Source organism: Melanerpes formicivorus, unplaced genomic scaffold (genome assembly GCF_026170545.1).
Source record: "Melanerpes formicivorus ecotype bairdi unplaced genomic scaffold, bMelFor1.0.p_v2 SCAF_43, whole genome shotgun sequence".
Lineage (NCBI taxonomy): Eukaryota > Metazoa > Chordata > Aves > Piciformes > Picidae > Melanerpes > Melanerpes formicivorus.
The window spans coordinates 3,496,284-3,512,982 of record NW_027142395.1 but is presented as its reverse complement, the minus strand read 5'-3'; the positions used below and the strand labels follow the sequence as shown (position 1 = coordinate 3,512,982).

General features: G+C 40.2%; 1 protein-coding gene across 2 annotated transcripts; it reads right to left on the bottom strand.

The window, feature by feature from the left end:
* Positions 1–1,397: 1,397 nt before the first annotated feature.
* On the bottom strand, positions 1,398–16,652 carry ABCG8 (ATP binding cassette subfamily G member 8). Of its 2 annotated transcripts, XM_068158856.1 has the most exons (13): positions 16,392–16,652; positions 14,915–15,019; positions 14,330–14,486; positions 12,275–12,513; positions 11,787–11,919; positions 9,762–10,031; positions 7,167–7,332; positions 6,996–7,088; positions 6,125–6,324; positions 5,921–5,997; positions 4,335–4,602; positions 3,689–3,816; positions 1,398–3,223 (listed from the first exon to the last, which is right to left on the bottom strand). In XM_068158856.1, the coding sequence occupies exons 1-13, from the start codon at positions 16,461–16,463 to the stop codon at positions 3,086–3,088; spliced, it is 2,046 nt and encodes a 681-aa protein (XP_068014957.1). In that variant the 5' UTR covers positions 16,464–16,652; the 3' UTR covers positions 1,398–3,085. The 2 variants fall into 2 exon arrangements, with proteins under 2 accessions (XP_068014957.1, XP_068014958.1); XM_068158857.1 differs by lacking the exon at positions 9,762–10,031.
* Between the last annotated feature and the right edge of the window lie 47 nt (positions 16,653–16,699).

The window sequence follows — 16,699 nt, the reverse complement described above, 5'->3', positions numbered from 1 at the left end:
CATGAAACTAAATGCTGGTGGAATGGACAATATTATATATACTGTCTCTACTATATGTATATATATAGTGTATATATATATATACTGTCTTGCTATATATACTATATATACTGTCTTGCAAATACTATATATACTGTCTTCCTTGTGATTTTTAGTCTGTGCTGAGATTGTTGCAGACTGCTGTAACTGCTTATACTGATACTGGGAGTGCAGGCAGGAAAGCACACCAAGTTGTTGCTGACACAGAGGTGTCTAAGGAAAAAGCAGCCACTACTCTGAAACTTGGAAAGCAAAGCTGTGCTGAAATTGAATTACAATGTTTAGCCTTGGGTAGAACTTGCAGTTACTTTTCTAATCCCTCACTGCAAATGATTTGCTTTTTGGTTGGGTTTGGGGATTATTTTATTTTTTTGGGGGGGGAGGAGTTGGGTTATTTTTGGTAGCAGCTTCACTGTGGAAGTGGGAAACCTTGTCACACATAACTAACATGAAGCAGGACATAAAGTCAGAATCCAACGCATACAGCATGACCTTCACTGGCTGAGAGGTGTGTAATTCCCCCTAAAGTTGTACTGTTTTTCAACTCATGGTAGTGTGAGTGGGGCAGGTTGTGTGTCATCCACCCACTCTTCCTTGTCCTCTTTTCTGTACACAGCCCCATGGCATGCTATTGTTAGGCATGAATGCTAATTGCTGGTATTTCAAGGCTCCTATCTTCTTATTGCTAAAGCCTGTAACAATAATCACAGCCTAAATTCCCCATCTCTAGGCATCAAGGAAACAAGATATGATCATAGGCAGTGTGCAAGTGTAATTGTAGTATATAGAATGTGAGCTTTTTCTGTGTAAACACAGGCCTGGCCACATCCTATGATAGCTCTTCCTACACTCTGTACCATGGCTGTTCCTAGGCTCACCGCTCAAGTACCCATTATGTATACATCCACCCTTGTCATAACACCACCTCTGAAACACTCACACCGTTTGGTCCTGCTGCATAATGTTAAGAGGGTGGAATTTTAAATTGAAAAAGGCTGTTTAAGTAATGTCAGTAGCATGACTAAATTCACAAAAGGAAGGAAATTCAAAGTTAAGGCTATGGTATATTCTTATCTAGATGCCTGAAGATTTCTGTGCATGACAATATGCCCCTAAAATTCAGAGCTGTCCCTTATGTCTTTGATTTCTCCCATTGTCTCTCTCCTTTTTTTATTAAACATCAAAGTGAATTCACAACAGAGAGTCAGCCTAGAATTTAATCCTCTAAATATCTTGAAAATAGAGGTTTAGACTAGAAGTAACAATCTATACCCGTAAAACTTCAGCATAATATAAAAGAGAGTCTAATCACAACAGATCATTACAAAAAAGGGTAAACCACTTAAAAAAATTAAGTGTCTTAAATATAATAAAAAGGAATAATTAAGAATCAAACAGGAAGCTGCTATTCTGACAATTTAATGATGCTGAATTGGACTGAAAGAATTGGCTTTGTCCTTCAAAGGCAATGAAAATCTGATATTTTCAAAATGGAACTAGGATCAGATCAAGTGTTTTGGCTTGGTTTGTTGGTTGTTTTGTTTGGGTTTTTTTTTTTTGTGGTTGTTTTTTGTTTGTTTTGGTTTTGTTTTAAAAACAAACGCAGCAGAATCAGAAAGAAATGTGAGAATTCACCTTAGAAGAACCTCGGAGTGTCTTGGATTCCTACTACTGCCTGAGGCTGAAGCTGGTACTCTATCAGACCTGCTTAGCATCTTTAGACTATGGTCTTCCTGGGAATGTACTTACAACATGGAACCTGTGGCAGCTAATGTGGCAGTCCTAATTGCCAAATACAATAACAGAATATCGATGTTCTTTCATTCTTACTTCAGGGGGCAGGGGCAGGGATTTAAAACAAAATAATTACATAATAGTATTGAGGGCATTCTAGGTTATTAATACTGGGAGTTTTCCACTGTGTGCAACATGTGAATTAAAGTGAAGCAGACGATGTGCTTTGAGTCTTTGTATACAGGCACAGAGAGATGCATCCAAACATTTCAAATCAAGCAAGCTAATCTTACAAAATGCACACAACCGTAAACCTAATTGTTGCAATCACTTTCCATGACTGTGTGTGAGTTACAGGCATTTAATTACTGCTACTCACTTTCTGAGTATTTGTATCTTATGGCTGAGCATAGCTACGTGCACAATTAAAAGAATTTGATAGATTATATCATTAGCTTTTTAATTACTGGAGGGGCACGTTGGTATTTTCTACCTGAGAATCATAGCTACCAACCTTGGCAAATTGCTGCGGTTTGTATTGCCCCGGGGAGAGAGGTGATTAACAATCAAATGTATTTATACTGTAAAAATAAATCTGAGAAGGTGAGATAAAATTATCTGTTGCAAGAAATCATTTACCAAGTGAGTTGATACCCATTTGGGTCATCAACAAAATCTAACTGGACCACAAAGGCAATGCCTTAAAACACAGAAGCAATTAGGAACAACACAGAATAGGTAATAGTTGTATTTTCCATCCTTTTATATCCTCCTGAAGCATCAGTGAATTCTTTGGTGTTGGTTTCCTCTGTACTGTTCTTAATGAGTTCTGAAATGTTACACACGATGCAGAAAGTAGTGTTTTGCATGTGCTGATCCTGTTCTCTCAGAGCTCTCTCGATTAAGTACATGATCACTCTATGTTTGAAGTTTGTGGACTGAAACATCAGCCGGGATAAGTCCTTTTAAATTAAAAGCCCGTATCTGAGAATATTTCAAGGCATGGGGAACTCACAAGTGTCTTGTCACCTATAAAACCCATATACCAGACAAATAAAAACCACGCCAAAACCCACCCACAGGCTGGAGCCCCAGTTTCTCGCAGGGTGTGTGGAGGCCGCTGCCCTGCCTCCCCACTCCTGGTGTTCTGCTGCCATCCTGTGGCGAGTCGGGCTGGCGTCACCCGGCGCTCCCGGCAGGTGCTTGCTCTCCCTCGGGTGGTCACGGAGGTGACCAAAAATAAGCTTGTGGTCTCTCCCTGGTTTCTTGCGAGGGATGCTGTAACCTGCTGCCTCCTCTGCGTGGTTTGCTGTTACCAGTCTTGGCTTGGTTTCTGCTTGATGAACCGCAGAGATAAGTAGTATAAAAGCAAGAAGCTGCCGACGATGGCGGAAAGAATGAGATAGCTCACATAGAGAGGATGGGAGTCCAGGTCCAGAGACTGAGTGACCTGTAATCATGAATAACATAATTGGGAATGGACACATAATTTTCATGCTGGATCTGTGATGTGTGTTTCTGATGTGAGCTTCCTTGGTCCCTGCCACCTTTCCCCTTGGTTTCCAGCTGGGTATGACTTCCAGAGTGGTTTGGTAGGTGGTTACAGCTACACTATGTCTAGTGACTGGTATTTCAGAAGAATATAGCTCAGCTTCTGAGCAAGTTCAGCAAGCATGTAGTTGGGGCTTGCATGGAAATAGCTGCCTTTTATTCTTTTCGTCCACTAAAAACAAAGTCATAAAAGGAGTGACCGCTTCAGGGACATCTGTAAGGGACACATTTTAAATATACCAGCGTGACTTCATGCACCAATTTAGGGCTCACTGAAATTAAGTCCTACATCATCTGCTTAATTACATCAATAGCATTCTAAGTGGTTATCAAAAGTTTGTGGCAAATTTTACTGGTGACTTACAAGTTTCCCAGGTATTTGAAAAGTGATATTTCCCACAGTTGCTTCATATGTGGCGTCAGTGAACTGAATTTGCATCATGCTTTGAAAATTCCATCTGAGAAAAGAGATTTTAGAAAACCAAGATGGAACTGGAAAAAAAAATGGCAGAAAGAAATAAATTGATACACATACAGATAAGACCGCAACAACTACTGTGTTCCTGCTAAATGCAGCAGGTTTGTCTAATCTCTTGACAACTATAGGTTCTAAAGATAGACAGTTTATTCGTGGACACAATGGCAATATACTTGATACTGTTAGGTTGGCATGGAGAATTATGAGAGCTAATATCCACATCCGTCTAGTTCCCACTTGTCAATGAAGTCTTACTGGTGCTCAGTCTTTCTCTACTGAATATTACTTCTTTTTACTGAAAAATTTAGCAACCACATAATTCATTTCACTAGTGCTTTTTTGACAAAATGTTGTGTTTCCTCAGTCTCATATAAAGAAACTAATGAAAAATGAACCATCTGCTTCACCATCACCACCCAAGAAGATGCTTGCAAAGCTGAGTTTTCCTACATAAGATATGTTCAGCCTCACAACAACCCGGCAGTAATGGTTGATGTTTCAGTTTGGAGGGATGGTGGGAGCTTTGTCTTACCTGTCCAGAGGTTTGCCAGGCTTATCACAAAGCCACCACTCAAGTAGAACGATGTGAAAAGAACGTTGCCAAAGAAGGCTGAGAGCTGTAACGTTGGCAGCAGCGCTGCCACCCAAAGTGCCATAGCACGGGCACTGTACACAGCCAGCCACACTGAGAGGAAGTTCAGCAGGAAGTGTGCTGGTTCAGGAATGAGGTTTGCCAGCCAGTAGATGGGTATTCCATATATTATAACAAAAGCACAGTGTTCTGGGAGCTCCCCCAAAATCTGTTCAGGAGGGGGGAAGGAAAAAAAAAGTGTAATGATAGTTACAAAAGCACTTGGCATACACCTTGATGTACTTAGGGGCTGTTCAGAAAAACTACAAAAAATACTCCCTTAGAATCTAATCATCTCCCTGTTAGGTGTTTCTGCATGTCACTGACAACAATCCACAACAGAATTTGAAATCCTTACTAGTTTTCCTCCAGCTGTGACAATTCCTATAACAAATTGAGAGGATTCTTGTTACAGATTAGATGTCTTGTTTTGCTACAGTTTTGGCAGGTTCTGAAAACTCAAGACACTTTTCTTGAGAACTGGTGTGCTTGTTAATAATATAGTTGCTGAACCATGGCAATGTATGTTTTGTCCAAATTTACTTGAGCCTAGTGTGAGATCAAATTTGAGACAGATTTGGCTGTTGGGTCACTGCCCTACCCTGTCCCAGAGTGGGTCCACTTGGTAACCATTTAACTCATTGTAAAACAACCATAGGATTTTCTAAATAACCTAAAGATATGTATGGAGAGTATTATGATTATTTTTTCCAAAGGAGGTTGCTACTATCCTCTAATACTAAGGTTGTAAAAAATGGCATCAATTTTTCTATGAATAATGTGCAATCTTTGTGACACAACGCAAAGAATCTTTTTCTCTGGGAACCACTAATAAGCGTTTAAAATCTTAGGCAGAAATGGAAACCTAAATTACAGATGCCATGGCAGGCAGAACTCATCTAACAGTGGCAACATCACAAAGAAGGGATTGTTCTAAAACCTTGTGAAAAAGAGAATGTAATTTTTTTTTTTTTAAGTTCTGAATGTATTTCCAGAAACTCTGTCTCTCTATGTGCTTAATACAATTGCCTTTCTCTGACCAGCACAGGCCCAAACAACTGCTGGCAATGTCACAGTGATCATTTCTGCTTTATATTTGCTTTAAACATTAATGTTTTACTGTGCAACTCAAGACACAATCAAACCTTCCAAGATCTCCAGCATGTGGAATATGTAGGTATGTAAAACTGTCTAAGCACTCAAATTTGACTTTGAGATTTCCCCAGTTTCAGACAAACAACCCAGAGAAAGATTCTTCTTTGGCCTTTCTGCAGTGGGATCTCAGCCATGATTTATGGCAACAGATTATAGTAGTGTGAGGTTTAATCCATTAATGCCAAGGCATCAAGATGGATAGACTTAGCTGGCAGAAACAAAAGAACAAAGTCTGATATTAATGTGATCATTTATACACAAGGCTTTGGTTTGTTTGTAGCTTTTAATGTTAAAGCCAGCTATTTGCATTTCCTGGCAACAAAACCAATTACCTTAGCAAAGAAATAGGGGCTAACAGAGTACATTCCATCTTCCAAGTCGTGATAAAGCATAGCTCTTTCCGAATGACCTGCAGGGTACAACAAACAGTTTGCTTTCATCCACGGATTGCATTAATAAATACAATTTTTAAAAACTGATTTAGGGCTTTTCTGATTTTGATTGTTTATAACATTTATAAGAAAACTGACACTTACATTTGGCAATAACATCCAAGATCACTGTGAATGGGATTAGCGCACCTATCATGTATAATAGCGCTGCTGTGTCACGAATAGAGAGTCCGTTTTCCTCATGGCCATAGTACAAAAATCCAATTAATAATGACATGAGAAGGGCCTCAAATCCATGGATTAATAACGTTGGAAGATCTCTGAAGTCATTGGAGACTTGACGACTGGGAAAACAGCAACACTGACCATGAGGTATAGTCCTTTCTAATGCCAGTTACATACAGATGCGCTGTCCTAAACACTCTGTTAAACTCGGTGTACTTGCAGCATGCCTAACAAGAGCCAATACTGGTTGTGATGTTCTACTTGTGCTATACCAGCTGATCGTGGCTCTTTAAAGAACACAAGCATAAAATCCAACTACAATACTCATTATGCTGGCTATAATCAGTGAAGCCTCCTGGCTTCAAATCTGAGGCAGAGGTGTAAGACTGGCAATATCTGAGCCTACCACACAACTGCCTGGGCTTGCGGAGGGTTGAGTCACCATGCTTCCACATGGTTATCAGGATGGTAGAACCCAAAATTGGGACCATGTTCCTGAGCCTGGAGTCTCCTGATGTTCCTTAAAGCCACGGGCTCCCAGCACATTAAGTCAGAGTGAACTGTGTCTAGGAGGAGCCTTGGGACAGAAAGGTGAGGCCTTATGCCTGGCTGTCATCCTTCTTGGGGCTGGGGTGAGCCTGTAAAACAACACCTCTGCTGTACAGCTTGCTTGGGCTTAGTGCTCGCTCTGCACTTCCAGCAATTCTCATTGTTTCATTCATTTCTCATTTTGTGCTTCAAAACATAAATGGACATGAGCCATAACTGTTTATGCTGGCAATAAGGTTACCTTAATAATATAGTGAACTGCTTTAAGACTCCTGGTAACTGATCACTTGAATATTGAGGCATATTGATAGCCTCCTCTGAACTTAAATGGGGCCTGCCAAAAAGAAGAGGAAAGACATTAGCACAGGCTCTTTTTGTTATTTCAGATCTACTGTCCAATGCACGTCCTTACCTTTGCTTGCTGAATGTGGTTGCAGCATTGTCTCCTTCAGTAACCTTCCACAAGAAATCATCAAAACCTTTTACTTTTTCTAGGAATAACTTAGCAAGAGTATTTGCTCTGTTTCGGCTTTCCATCTCCTTTTCTGCAGTCTGTTTATCAATGCTGGTCAAATCAACTGAAAGATACAATTTAACATGAGACTATATGCTACAGGTGTGATAACTTCATGATGTTTTTAGAATCAAAGATTCCATGGTGAACAGACAGCACGACCTGTGTGCATGTATTCAACTGCAATGGCTAAAACTGCATCTGTTACTTTAGAGAAGGAGAGAGTGTTGATATACTTTCTCTTGGGAGATGTTTATTACCTAGTCATTCAGTAAGTCACTGAATGATTTCACTGGAAGTGTTTAAGAAGAGACTGGATGAGGCACTTGGTGCCATGGTTTAGTTGATTAGATGGTGTTGGATGATAGGTTGGACTCAATGATCTCAAAGGTTAATTCTATTCTATTCTATTCTATTCTATTCTATTCTATTCTATTCTATTCTATTCTATTCTATTGCTATGTGAATGGCATGTTCTGACTTCCACGTCTCTTAAAGTGGAAAATGATCACTTTCACTACCTTGCACAAAAGTATGAGGTTTAATTTATCACTGGAATTGCCCTGAGGTTGATTGATTCAGTGTTCATGTAGATGTATGTATGCCTGGTAAACAGGTGGCTCTGATTGTCCAAGTGTTGAACAAGCTCTTTGAGCAAAGGAAACTTTTGCATCTTGGGGGTGGAGAAGGCTCTGACATAGCTCAGAAGGCTAAAAGGGTAATGAGAACTTGAAGTGGTTGATAGGAGGTGGTTGATAGGAGGTGGTTGATAGGAGGTGGTGGTGGTGTTCAAAAAAGGATTGGACATGGCACTTGGAGCCATGGTTTAGTTGTCATGAGGTGTTGGGTAAGAGGTTGGACTTGATGATCTCTGAGGTCTTTTCCAACTTGGTTGATTCTATGATTCCCTACCATAATATTGTGAACTACTATTTCAGATTTTTCTAATTTGGTAGTGGCTTGAGAGGGCTGCTGAGAATAAACAGTTTGCATTTCATTCCTGGCATGTAGGCATTTAAAATCTGTTATGTCTTTGACTTAAATCACATGGTTTTTTTCTCCATCTGCAAAATTATGGTTATCTTTTTTTTTTTATCTTACAGAGGTGCCATAGACTTTACCTGATACTGAGAAAGCCTGAGAAGAGCACTATCTAAGAACAACATAGTAGCAGCAGCAGCAGTTGATTTATAGCTATTTTGTCACTTCTTTCTTTTTTTTAATCTGAACTTATAATAGTATTTTCCAATGTTGACCTTCAGAGTAGAGTGGCATTACCTGGCATTTTGCAGGTGCTTTTTGAGAGAACTGTTGTTGTGCATTTCATAACTGCTTACACTGGGCTGATCATCTCTCTTCAGTCACAATCTGCCCTACCCCTTCACTTCTGTCATGGTCTCCTGTTTCTCTATGAGACACATAGCAAATGCACAATGCATTTGTGCATTTCTGTCAGGGGCTCCTTCTTGCTGTGGGATTCTCTACCATCCTGTCCCATTTCTCCGTTTCTGCTGCCCATGTTTCTGTCTCTGATCTTCCACATCCCTTTCTCATCTCTCACTGCCTCCATGTAGTGGAGGTTTGTAAGCACAGGTTGTAGCTACAAGTTTCTCCAGGACTGCCTCTGATTCTTCATCCCCATATGGGAGTGCTGCAAGCCTTCCTCAAGGCTGCCCTTGGCTGAGGACTGCTCTGAACCACAGTGGTGACAAAGGTCTTTTTGCAGGGCTTGACACTGGGGTTGACGTCTGTTTATGTCTGCACAGCTGATAGCAGCTGACACCACCTGCCACATAAGCACAGCCAAAGAGGTAATGCCAAAGCATTGGGACTGCTCTCTGTGCAGTATTTCCTGGCCAACTTGAGTGCAAAGACCTAAGGGCTGGAACTGACTCAACCTCTGTGGTGACTACTGCCATTAGATTAAAAGGCCCAGATTCCCTCTGCATGTTGCAAAAAGCTTCAGAGGAATGGATTTGGAACCATGCAGTTAACTTTCTTTAAGAAGAGAAATAAAAAGATTGCTGTTCTGGATTTGGTTTTCCTCCTTTCCAACATGCTCTCCTGATCAGCACTTCTGCTTCCCATTTACTGTTCCAATTGTGTATTTTTCCTCAGCCTGGAAAACTAGCATTCTACATTTCATGATTCAGAGATTCAGGGAACTGGCTACAGAAACCCAGTTAATCCATGGCTTTCCAAGTGAGGACACAAGTTTCAACATTCTAAAACATGGGAATATGTGTGCAAAACACGTGGAACAGTTAGAAGAAGGATTATTTAAAAGTTATTTTGTTCATACTGTTTGTTTTTCTTACATTTTCTGTACTGACAAATAAGGATCTTATTAAAAACTGAACTTGCTGCACTATTGATTTGAATCAGTTATAAGGCATGTCTAGGACAGTTATGGCCAATAAAAATCAGTGAAACACTTATGAAAGGAAATGATTTACACCAATTATTTTTTTTATGGCAATGTTTGATACTAACCATAGAAATCTGCAGGATTGCTGTACCTTGGGCAAGGATAGCCTAGTTCTGTGAAATACTGGACCATGTCTCTAGCTGTTCCAGAATAAACAGTGATTCCAGAAGTCATGAGAAGAACTAAATCAAACATTTGAAAGATATCTGACCGGGGCTGATGAAGTGAAAGAAGGACTAATCTGTTTCCTCTGGCCAGTCTGGATAATGTTATCACAAGGTTATGTGCAGTAAAACTGTCCAGTCCAGATGTAGGTTCATCAAGTATGAGTATTCCTGCCAAAGACAATAAATTTAGCTGTGATTTGGAAAACATGTTCCAAGTGAAATGGTGCTAGTGCATGAAATCTCACTCATAGGTTCCTTTTTTTTTTGCTTTTTAAGTACAAAGGCTATTCCATGCTGACACCACGTAATAGTGAACAACTGCAATTTCTCTAACTATCTTCCTAAGCATGATGATCAAGAGTAATTATTTATTATTTAAAATTTATCTTACACTGGAAACAGATTTCCCCCCGCCCTGGGATGCAGACTTAGGTTGCTTATTAAATTTATGTTATTCTCTGAAGTTCTGCCCTGCCTTTAGAAACATCAGGCATTTAAATATTAATTAAAGCAATAGTACTAATTTTGTATCCTTCCTACTGAAATAGTTTTACCTAAATGCCCAATATGTAAACCTCTTGTATTAGTCATGTGTAAATACTCACAGAGTATTTCTTAGGTAGCTCCACCTCCCAACCTGTGCTCTATTTTGCACCTATTTGTACATTTGTATGAGGAGATATGCATGACTGGATTTTTAATTTGTTTTACAATTGGTTGTTACAAACTTGAAAGTGGTTTATTACTTTGCAATATTTGTGTTACTGTGGAACTTAATGCCTTCAATCAGTGCAAGGCAATGTCTGTACACAGACATGGTTTCTGTGTTGAGGGGTATAACATTTGAAAAGTTAAGAAAGTTTTGCTTATTTTTCCTGGAACAAATTCTTTTATTAGTTCAGTACCAACCTATCTATTCCTGAGCATCACTTCTTAAAAAAAAAAATACCAAACAACACCCAACCCACAAACCAAAAAAACCCCAACAAACCCAACCCAACCAACCAATCATAAACCAAACCAACCAAACCAAAACTTTATGCTTTCCCATAATTACAAAAATATAACTTTATGCAAGCAAAAAAAATTCTCAGATCTATTTTCCAGTGGTAGAGCTCATGAAAAATCTTGCTCAATAAGAGGGTCAGCCAAGATTAGTAATGCTTAGATATATATGAGAGCAGATAGGAGATTTCAATGCTGCAAAATCAGCGGCAGATTTAGCCTCATATTTTGCTTCTTCTGAAAATGGTGGAAATTTCTAGTTCACCTGTAGTATGAGCCAGCCACATCAGTGAGTTGCACAAGACCACAATGACCAACTATGCATCCAGGAAAATGATCTTTCTCTTAACATGTAAAGGGGCTAGGTTGGAGGAAAACAAACCTGATGTTATAGTAGGAGAGCAGTCTCCCAAAAGTAACTTGTGCTATGTGGTCAGATAATAAACAGATATGCTGATATACACAAACCACAGCGCAGCTGTGAGGGTGATTTCAGGCAACTTTCAGTAGTCTATGTGATGGTGGGTTTAGAGAGCAGTGGATGAAAGCTGCTATGGGGCTTCGCCTGGCTCTGTCACCACTTTTCCACTGCCAAAGGTGACAGAAGCAAGAGTGGGCAGGCTGCTGAAACATTCAATTTACAGAATTATTATTGTAATAATTGCAGTATTATCTGTGATCAGCACTGATTTCAGTTTAAGCAAATGGATCAGCACCTAGTCACTGTGTCTAAGATTGCTATGGATGGGTAACTTCTGGGAGAGGTTGGTGCAAGACTTGTCCTGAGTATGTCCTCAAGCTGCCCCAGGGGCATTTATGTGTAAGACTCTTTCCTGAAAGTGCCTACCTTCAGTTACTGCCCCATTTCCCCCAGTGGTCTATAGTGGGCACAAGGAAGGTGTCAGGGGGTTTGCTCACCTGGGTTCCAGAGCAGCTGCACACCGATGCTCACTCGCCGCCTCTCACCTCCTGAAACACCGCGGAGGTACTCATTGCCTACCCTGGTGTTTGCACATTGGCGCAAGCGTAGTTCTGCTATGACTTCTTCTACCTTGGGGGATCCAAAGGGTTACAGGGATAAAACAAGAGTTTATTTGAACATAGATAAATCTGAAAATATGATTCATGTGGTTAAATTGGACCTGGATATTTCAGTGCTATCTGATCAAGCAACACTTGAAAACAAACCCTGATTTTAGAGATAACACTAGAAAAGTCTCAGCGACCAGCAACTGAGTTCTTTCAGCCACTTTAATGCTTTCTCTAGATTGTAATTTTTTATGAGCTTTGGAACAATTACTGGTTTCTATCTTGAAAGTTCTGACTCCAAACATGCAGGATCTCTTGGACAATTCCTATCAGACACATTTTTGATTACTTTATTTTTCCCCCAACAGCTTAATTACCCTTTTTTCCCTTTGTGAGTCTGAGAAAAACTTTGGAAGGCGCAGTTTGGCAACGAACAACAGCGTTTCTCTGACAGTCAGGTGGGGGAGCAGTTGGTCATCCTGCCGCACGTGGGCTATGCATTTCCTAACAAGCTGAGGAGTGCTGGGTTTGTTATTGATCAGGATTTGACCAGACTTGATTTTGCCGCCATGATCCCGGCAGGTTATCACATCAAGCAGGGATGTCTTCCCACCAGCTAGAAAAATCAAAATTGAAAAGTAAATTAGTTTCAAAGGTGATCTAGTCAGAGAGAGAGGATGGAAGTTTTTGTTCTTTCCTGTGTTTTCCCCAACCTGGCTTTTCCAAAGCCACAGAGACACAATGGTCTTGAGAACAAGGGAAAAAAAACAACTACACTGACTACATGCTCATGCTCAGGAAATCTCTGTCCTCTGGAACATTTTGTAGCAGAACTAGGTAGTTGAGCATCGAGGATAGCTCCATGAACTCAAGGAGCAAGACCACTTTGTCCTCCTCTTACCTGTCTTTCCTGTTTGAAACAGAGGTGACAAGTGATATCCTGTGCTGACTGCAGGGCTAGGACCTACCTCCTTGACAAGAATTTGTCTTGGGGAAGGAACTCTGATTTCAGGAACAGCAGCTGGACCAGCTGAATGACTAAGGTGCTGAATGATGCAGAAAAAAATAATCTTAATAATGATTAAAATAAAAATTATTATGACTTAAGACAAAAAGTCATTTAAATAATTAAGAAAAGCTGGCTCATATTTAAGAAAAGTAAAACAATGAAAGTAACCCCTGATTTGGAATTTTTCCTTTTTGTTATGTGATACTGTATGCAAACACAAAGAGCTCTCTTATTATGATTAGATGTCATTTACTTCCAGTCTCCCTGTTGAAAGATCAACTCCACACTGTATTGCTCTATTTAAGAGCGACATATTGATTGCCAATGACAATGTAAAACCCATCAGCAGTTTAAGGCATCTGACGAAATAGATGATAAACAGCTTTTAAAAATAGTTTGACTAGTTTGCTGAAAGGGTTTTGTGCTCGGTGTGTCTTACCTTGCAAAGGTGCTATATCTATATGCTATTTCATCATAGATTTTCCTTTTATTATCAGAAAGAGCTCTAAAGTACAACTTCAATTACATTAAAGATATGTGCTAAGAAAAAAAATGCATGGCAATGGGGAAGAAGTAGCTCTTTTGCAGAAATAAAGTTGAAACTTCTTTGGCATATATGCTTTGCCTCTGAGAGAGACCATCTTCACTGAATCACTGAGCTAAGCTGATGTAGGAGTCCAGTGGAAACACAGTGTGGGGGGTTTTGCCTCCAGAGTATGGGTACCTTTTTACTTCACTTTAACAGGTCACATGTCTGCTCCTTAGCGCAGACTCAACTAACCACACCAGATACCGGATAAAGGCCACTTCTCCTCCATTAGTCAGCCTCATCCTAGAGAAAATTAAACCAATCACACCAGAAACTGAAAGGAGGGGGGCGAGGGGGAGAAGCAAGAAAGAGAAATGTTTATCTGTCTTTTCTTCTCTATGTCTCTTAATCTCTTAATCCAAATACAATCTTTTATCCTGTTAGAATTGTTTCAATCTGAAGGGCATTCCTGCTTGCAGCTATGCAAGTTGCCACTGATCTTTTCTATGGGATTTGTCCTCATTTGCCTGCTGTGTACCTGGGTAAGTTGTGCAATTGGCCTGTTTTGAAACTGAGCCATGAAGCTGATGCATGTCCAGCAGAGCTGGGACTGCTGGCCACAGGCCCCACTACACCTCAGGAAATAGCAGCAAATGAGTGCAAGTTGTAACAAAACCGGGTTTGAAAGTCAATTTTGGGCTGCTTTCTCCCCAGTGTCACTCTTTGTTTCCTCATACTTTGTCTCTTCATACATTTTAAATACTGTATTTGAGTGATATGTTTCCAATAGTTGTTTCTCAACTAGATTTTGACATTCAAAAGACTGCAGGGCACTCATGGCTCTGTATGTTTCATCTGAGAGTTGGTGAAACAATGAAATGTCATTGCTCTTACCAGTGCTTCCTATAATAGCTAGCATTTGACCACTTTGAACTTTTAAATTCAGATTCTGGATTATTGACGTATGAGAATGGGGATCCAATTTCCAGCTCCATGGCATTTTCATCTGTGTAAGATTTTCATACCAGGGAATCTGGGACACCATGTTAACCTAAAAAAAGGAAGAAACAAGACCTTTCATTTACAACAATAAACTATTTAGCAATAAAAGTCTTCAAAGTTATGATGTCACAAGCAGAGCATATGTTAAAATAATACTGTTTGTCAGCAGAAATACATGTTAAAATGTTCTTTCACAGCCCAGTATGGTTTTCATGCTTTGCTTCTTATTCTTGCCAGCAAGGGCTCCTGACATCCCTAATTGAACAGAAAGTCCCTCTGCCCCAGCCCTCACAGGAATAATTTGTCTCAAGATGTGAGGAATTGGACTGTTTAATGGTGATGTGAATTAGTGTTATGAACTTCAGCAACTTTGTTTGACTTTTAAAGTGACTCATGTGTACAAACAAGAATTACTGTACAAACAAGTATTACTGATGTGCTCCCTGCTGAAGGGAAGTGTATAAATAAAACTATTACCTGGTAGTTGAGTTCTTTCACCTCAAGAACATTTGATTTTCCACTGTATGTGAAATACAGACTGTTATCTTCTTCAGAGCAAAAAATATTGTCCTCAGTTTTGGTCTGGAAAAATTGTTAATTACAATAGTTAATTTCAATACCTAAATTGCTGTTAGAATGTAGGTTTGAGTTTAGAAAGGTAAAGCAGAATTTGAGTTTAGAAAAGGTAAAGCAGAAGGGAAAGTATATTTTATGGGATGTTACAGTTTTGTTGCTGAGTTACTGCAGTGCAGAAGTCTGAAAGGCTGAGATGAGTTATTGGTTAATCAGCATGAAATTTACTTTGTTCTAGTGTCATATGTGAGGACCAAACATGCTGTGCTATGCTCTTCTCTTTACCTGGCACGAAATTTATCTGCATTTTGGAAGTGATATAATTTAAACTGAAAGCAAAGAGACTGAACTCTATTTCTGCTTTTGAGGGGAAAAAAATGTACTGCTGCTGCAAAGTTAGTCTATTAGATCAAAATGGTGCATATTAAAATTCATAAGTTATGGCAGCTGAAAATTAAGATTCACTAGAACTACATTTGTTACTGAATTCCACAGGGACTCCTTCAGTTGGAGGCTTTATGAACAAGCAGGTGTATGACCACAAGAGCAATCTCTTTTTCTCCTGCTTTTTGTTTTGTTTTTGTTTTAATTCAGTTTCTCTACTGAAACTCAGAGTTCTAAGACATGAGTCTCCATTTGGCTTGGTTAACCTTTTGCATATAACTGCAATTAAGAAGTCTTTGCTGAGTCAGCGTTCTGGCTTTGGATTGTATTTAATTCTGCGTGTGTGCCTGTTGTGTTTACTCCAAACAGCCATATCTCTCCTGGAGCCTTGTGCATTTCCAAAAAGTCAAACTCATTTCTAGCCAAGGCAAACACACGTGTTCCTTGTGTAGCAGTTTCTATCTGTTCCTGTAGTATCTTTGACAGATGGTGAACACAGAATCTTTTTGTGCACCTCCTGCTCTCACAACAAATGAGGCTAATTAAATTTTTCGGTTATACAGCAGAAAGCAGCATGACACCAGGCATGAAAAGCCACGTTAAAGCCCGGCAAGCTCCCCCTGCTGTCAAGCGCTCTGCACTCTTGCTTACACTGAACTTCTTTTTTTTTTTTTTTTTCTTTTTAAAGAGGTGGTCCCCGCCAGTGTGGGGGAACTGATTTTACAGCCAGTCCTGTCCATGCTCAGAGAATTCCTGCTCCACCTACGTTTGAAGATCCCCTCTCCCAGACCCACCACCGTGGCATCTCAGCATGGCTTGCATGGTGCCAACTTCATCCCCATTGTGCACTTGCTAGGGATAAGGGATACTTTCAGCTCCCCATTTCAGAGCTGAAGGAGCTAAGGTCCGGCTGCCTGAGAAATCCCTGGACAAGAGCTGTAGCTGTGAGTGAACAAGCCTGTCGAGTTCCTTCACGTTCCACACAGCTCTCACTCACCGGCAAGCCCTTGCATGCTATCTGACTCCAGCTGGCACTGTCTAGAGAGACGGTTTCAGTGGCTTCCTTCATGTTGGTGGTGGAAGGTCTTGCTCCCTGTAGTGGCTTGACTACAAGCTCTTGGAAAGTTCTGGAAATCCCTCTTGTCTTGATTTTTGAGCTGAGCCCTTTCCAGGCACCTTCACGGCGGCACCATTTCTCTTGGCACGTTGTGACTCTGCAGCTGGCATGACCCTGTGGACTGGGAAATGCTCTGCTCCTCTCAGACCATAACAGCTCAGGCTAAAGGTACATCAGATAGTAGCTTC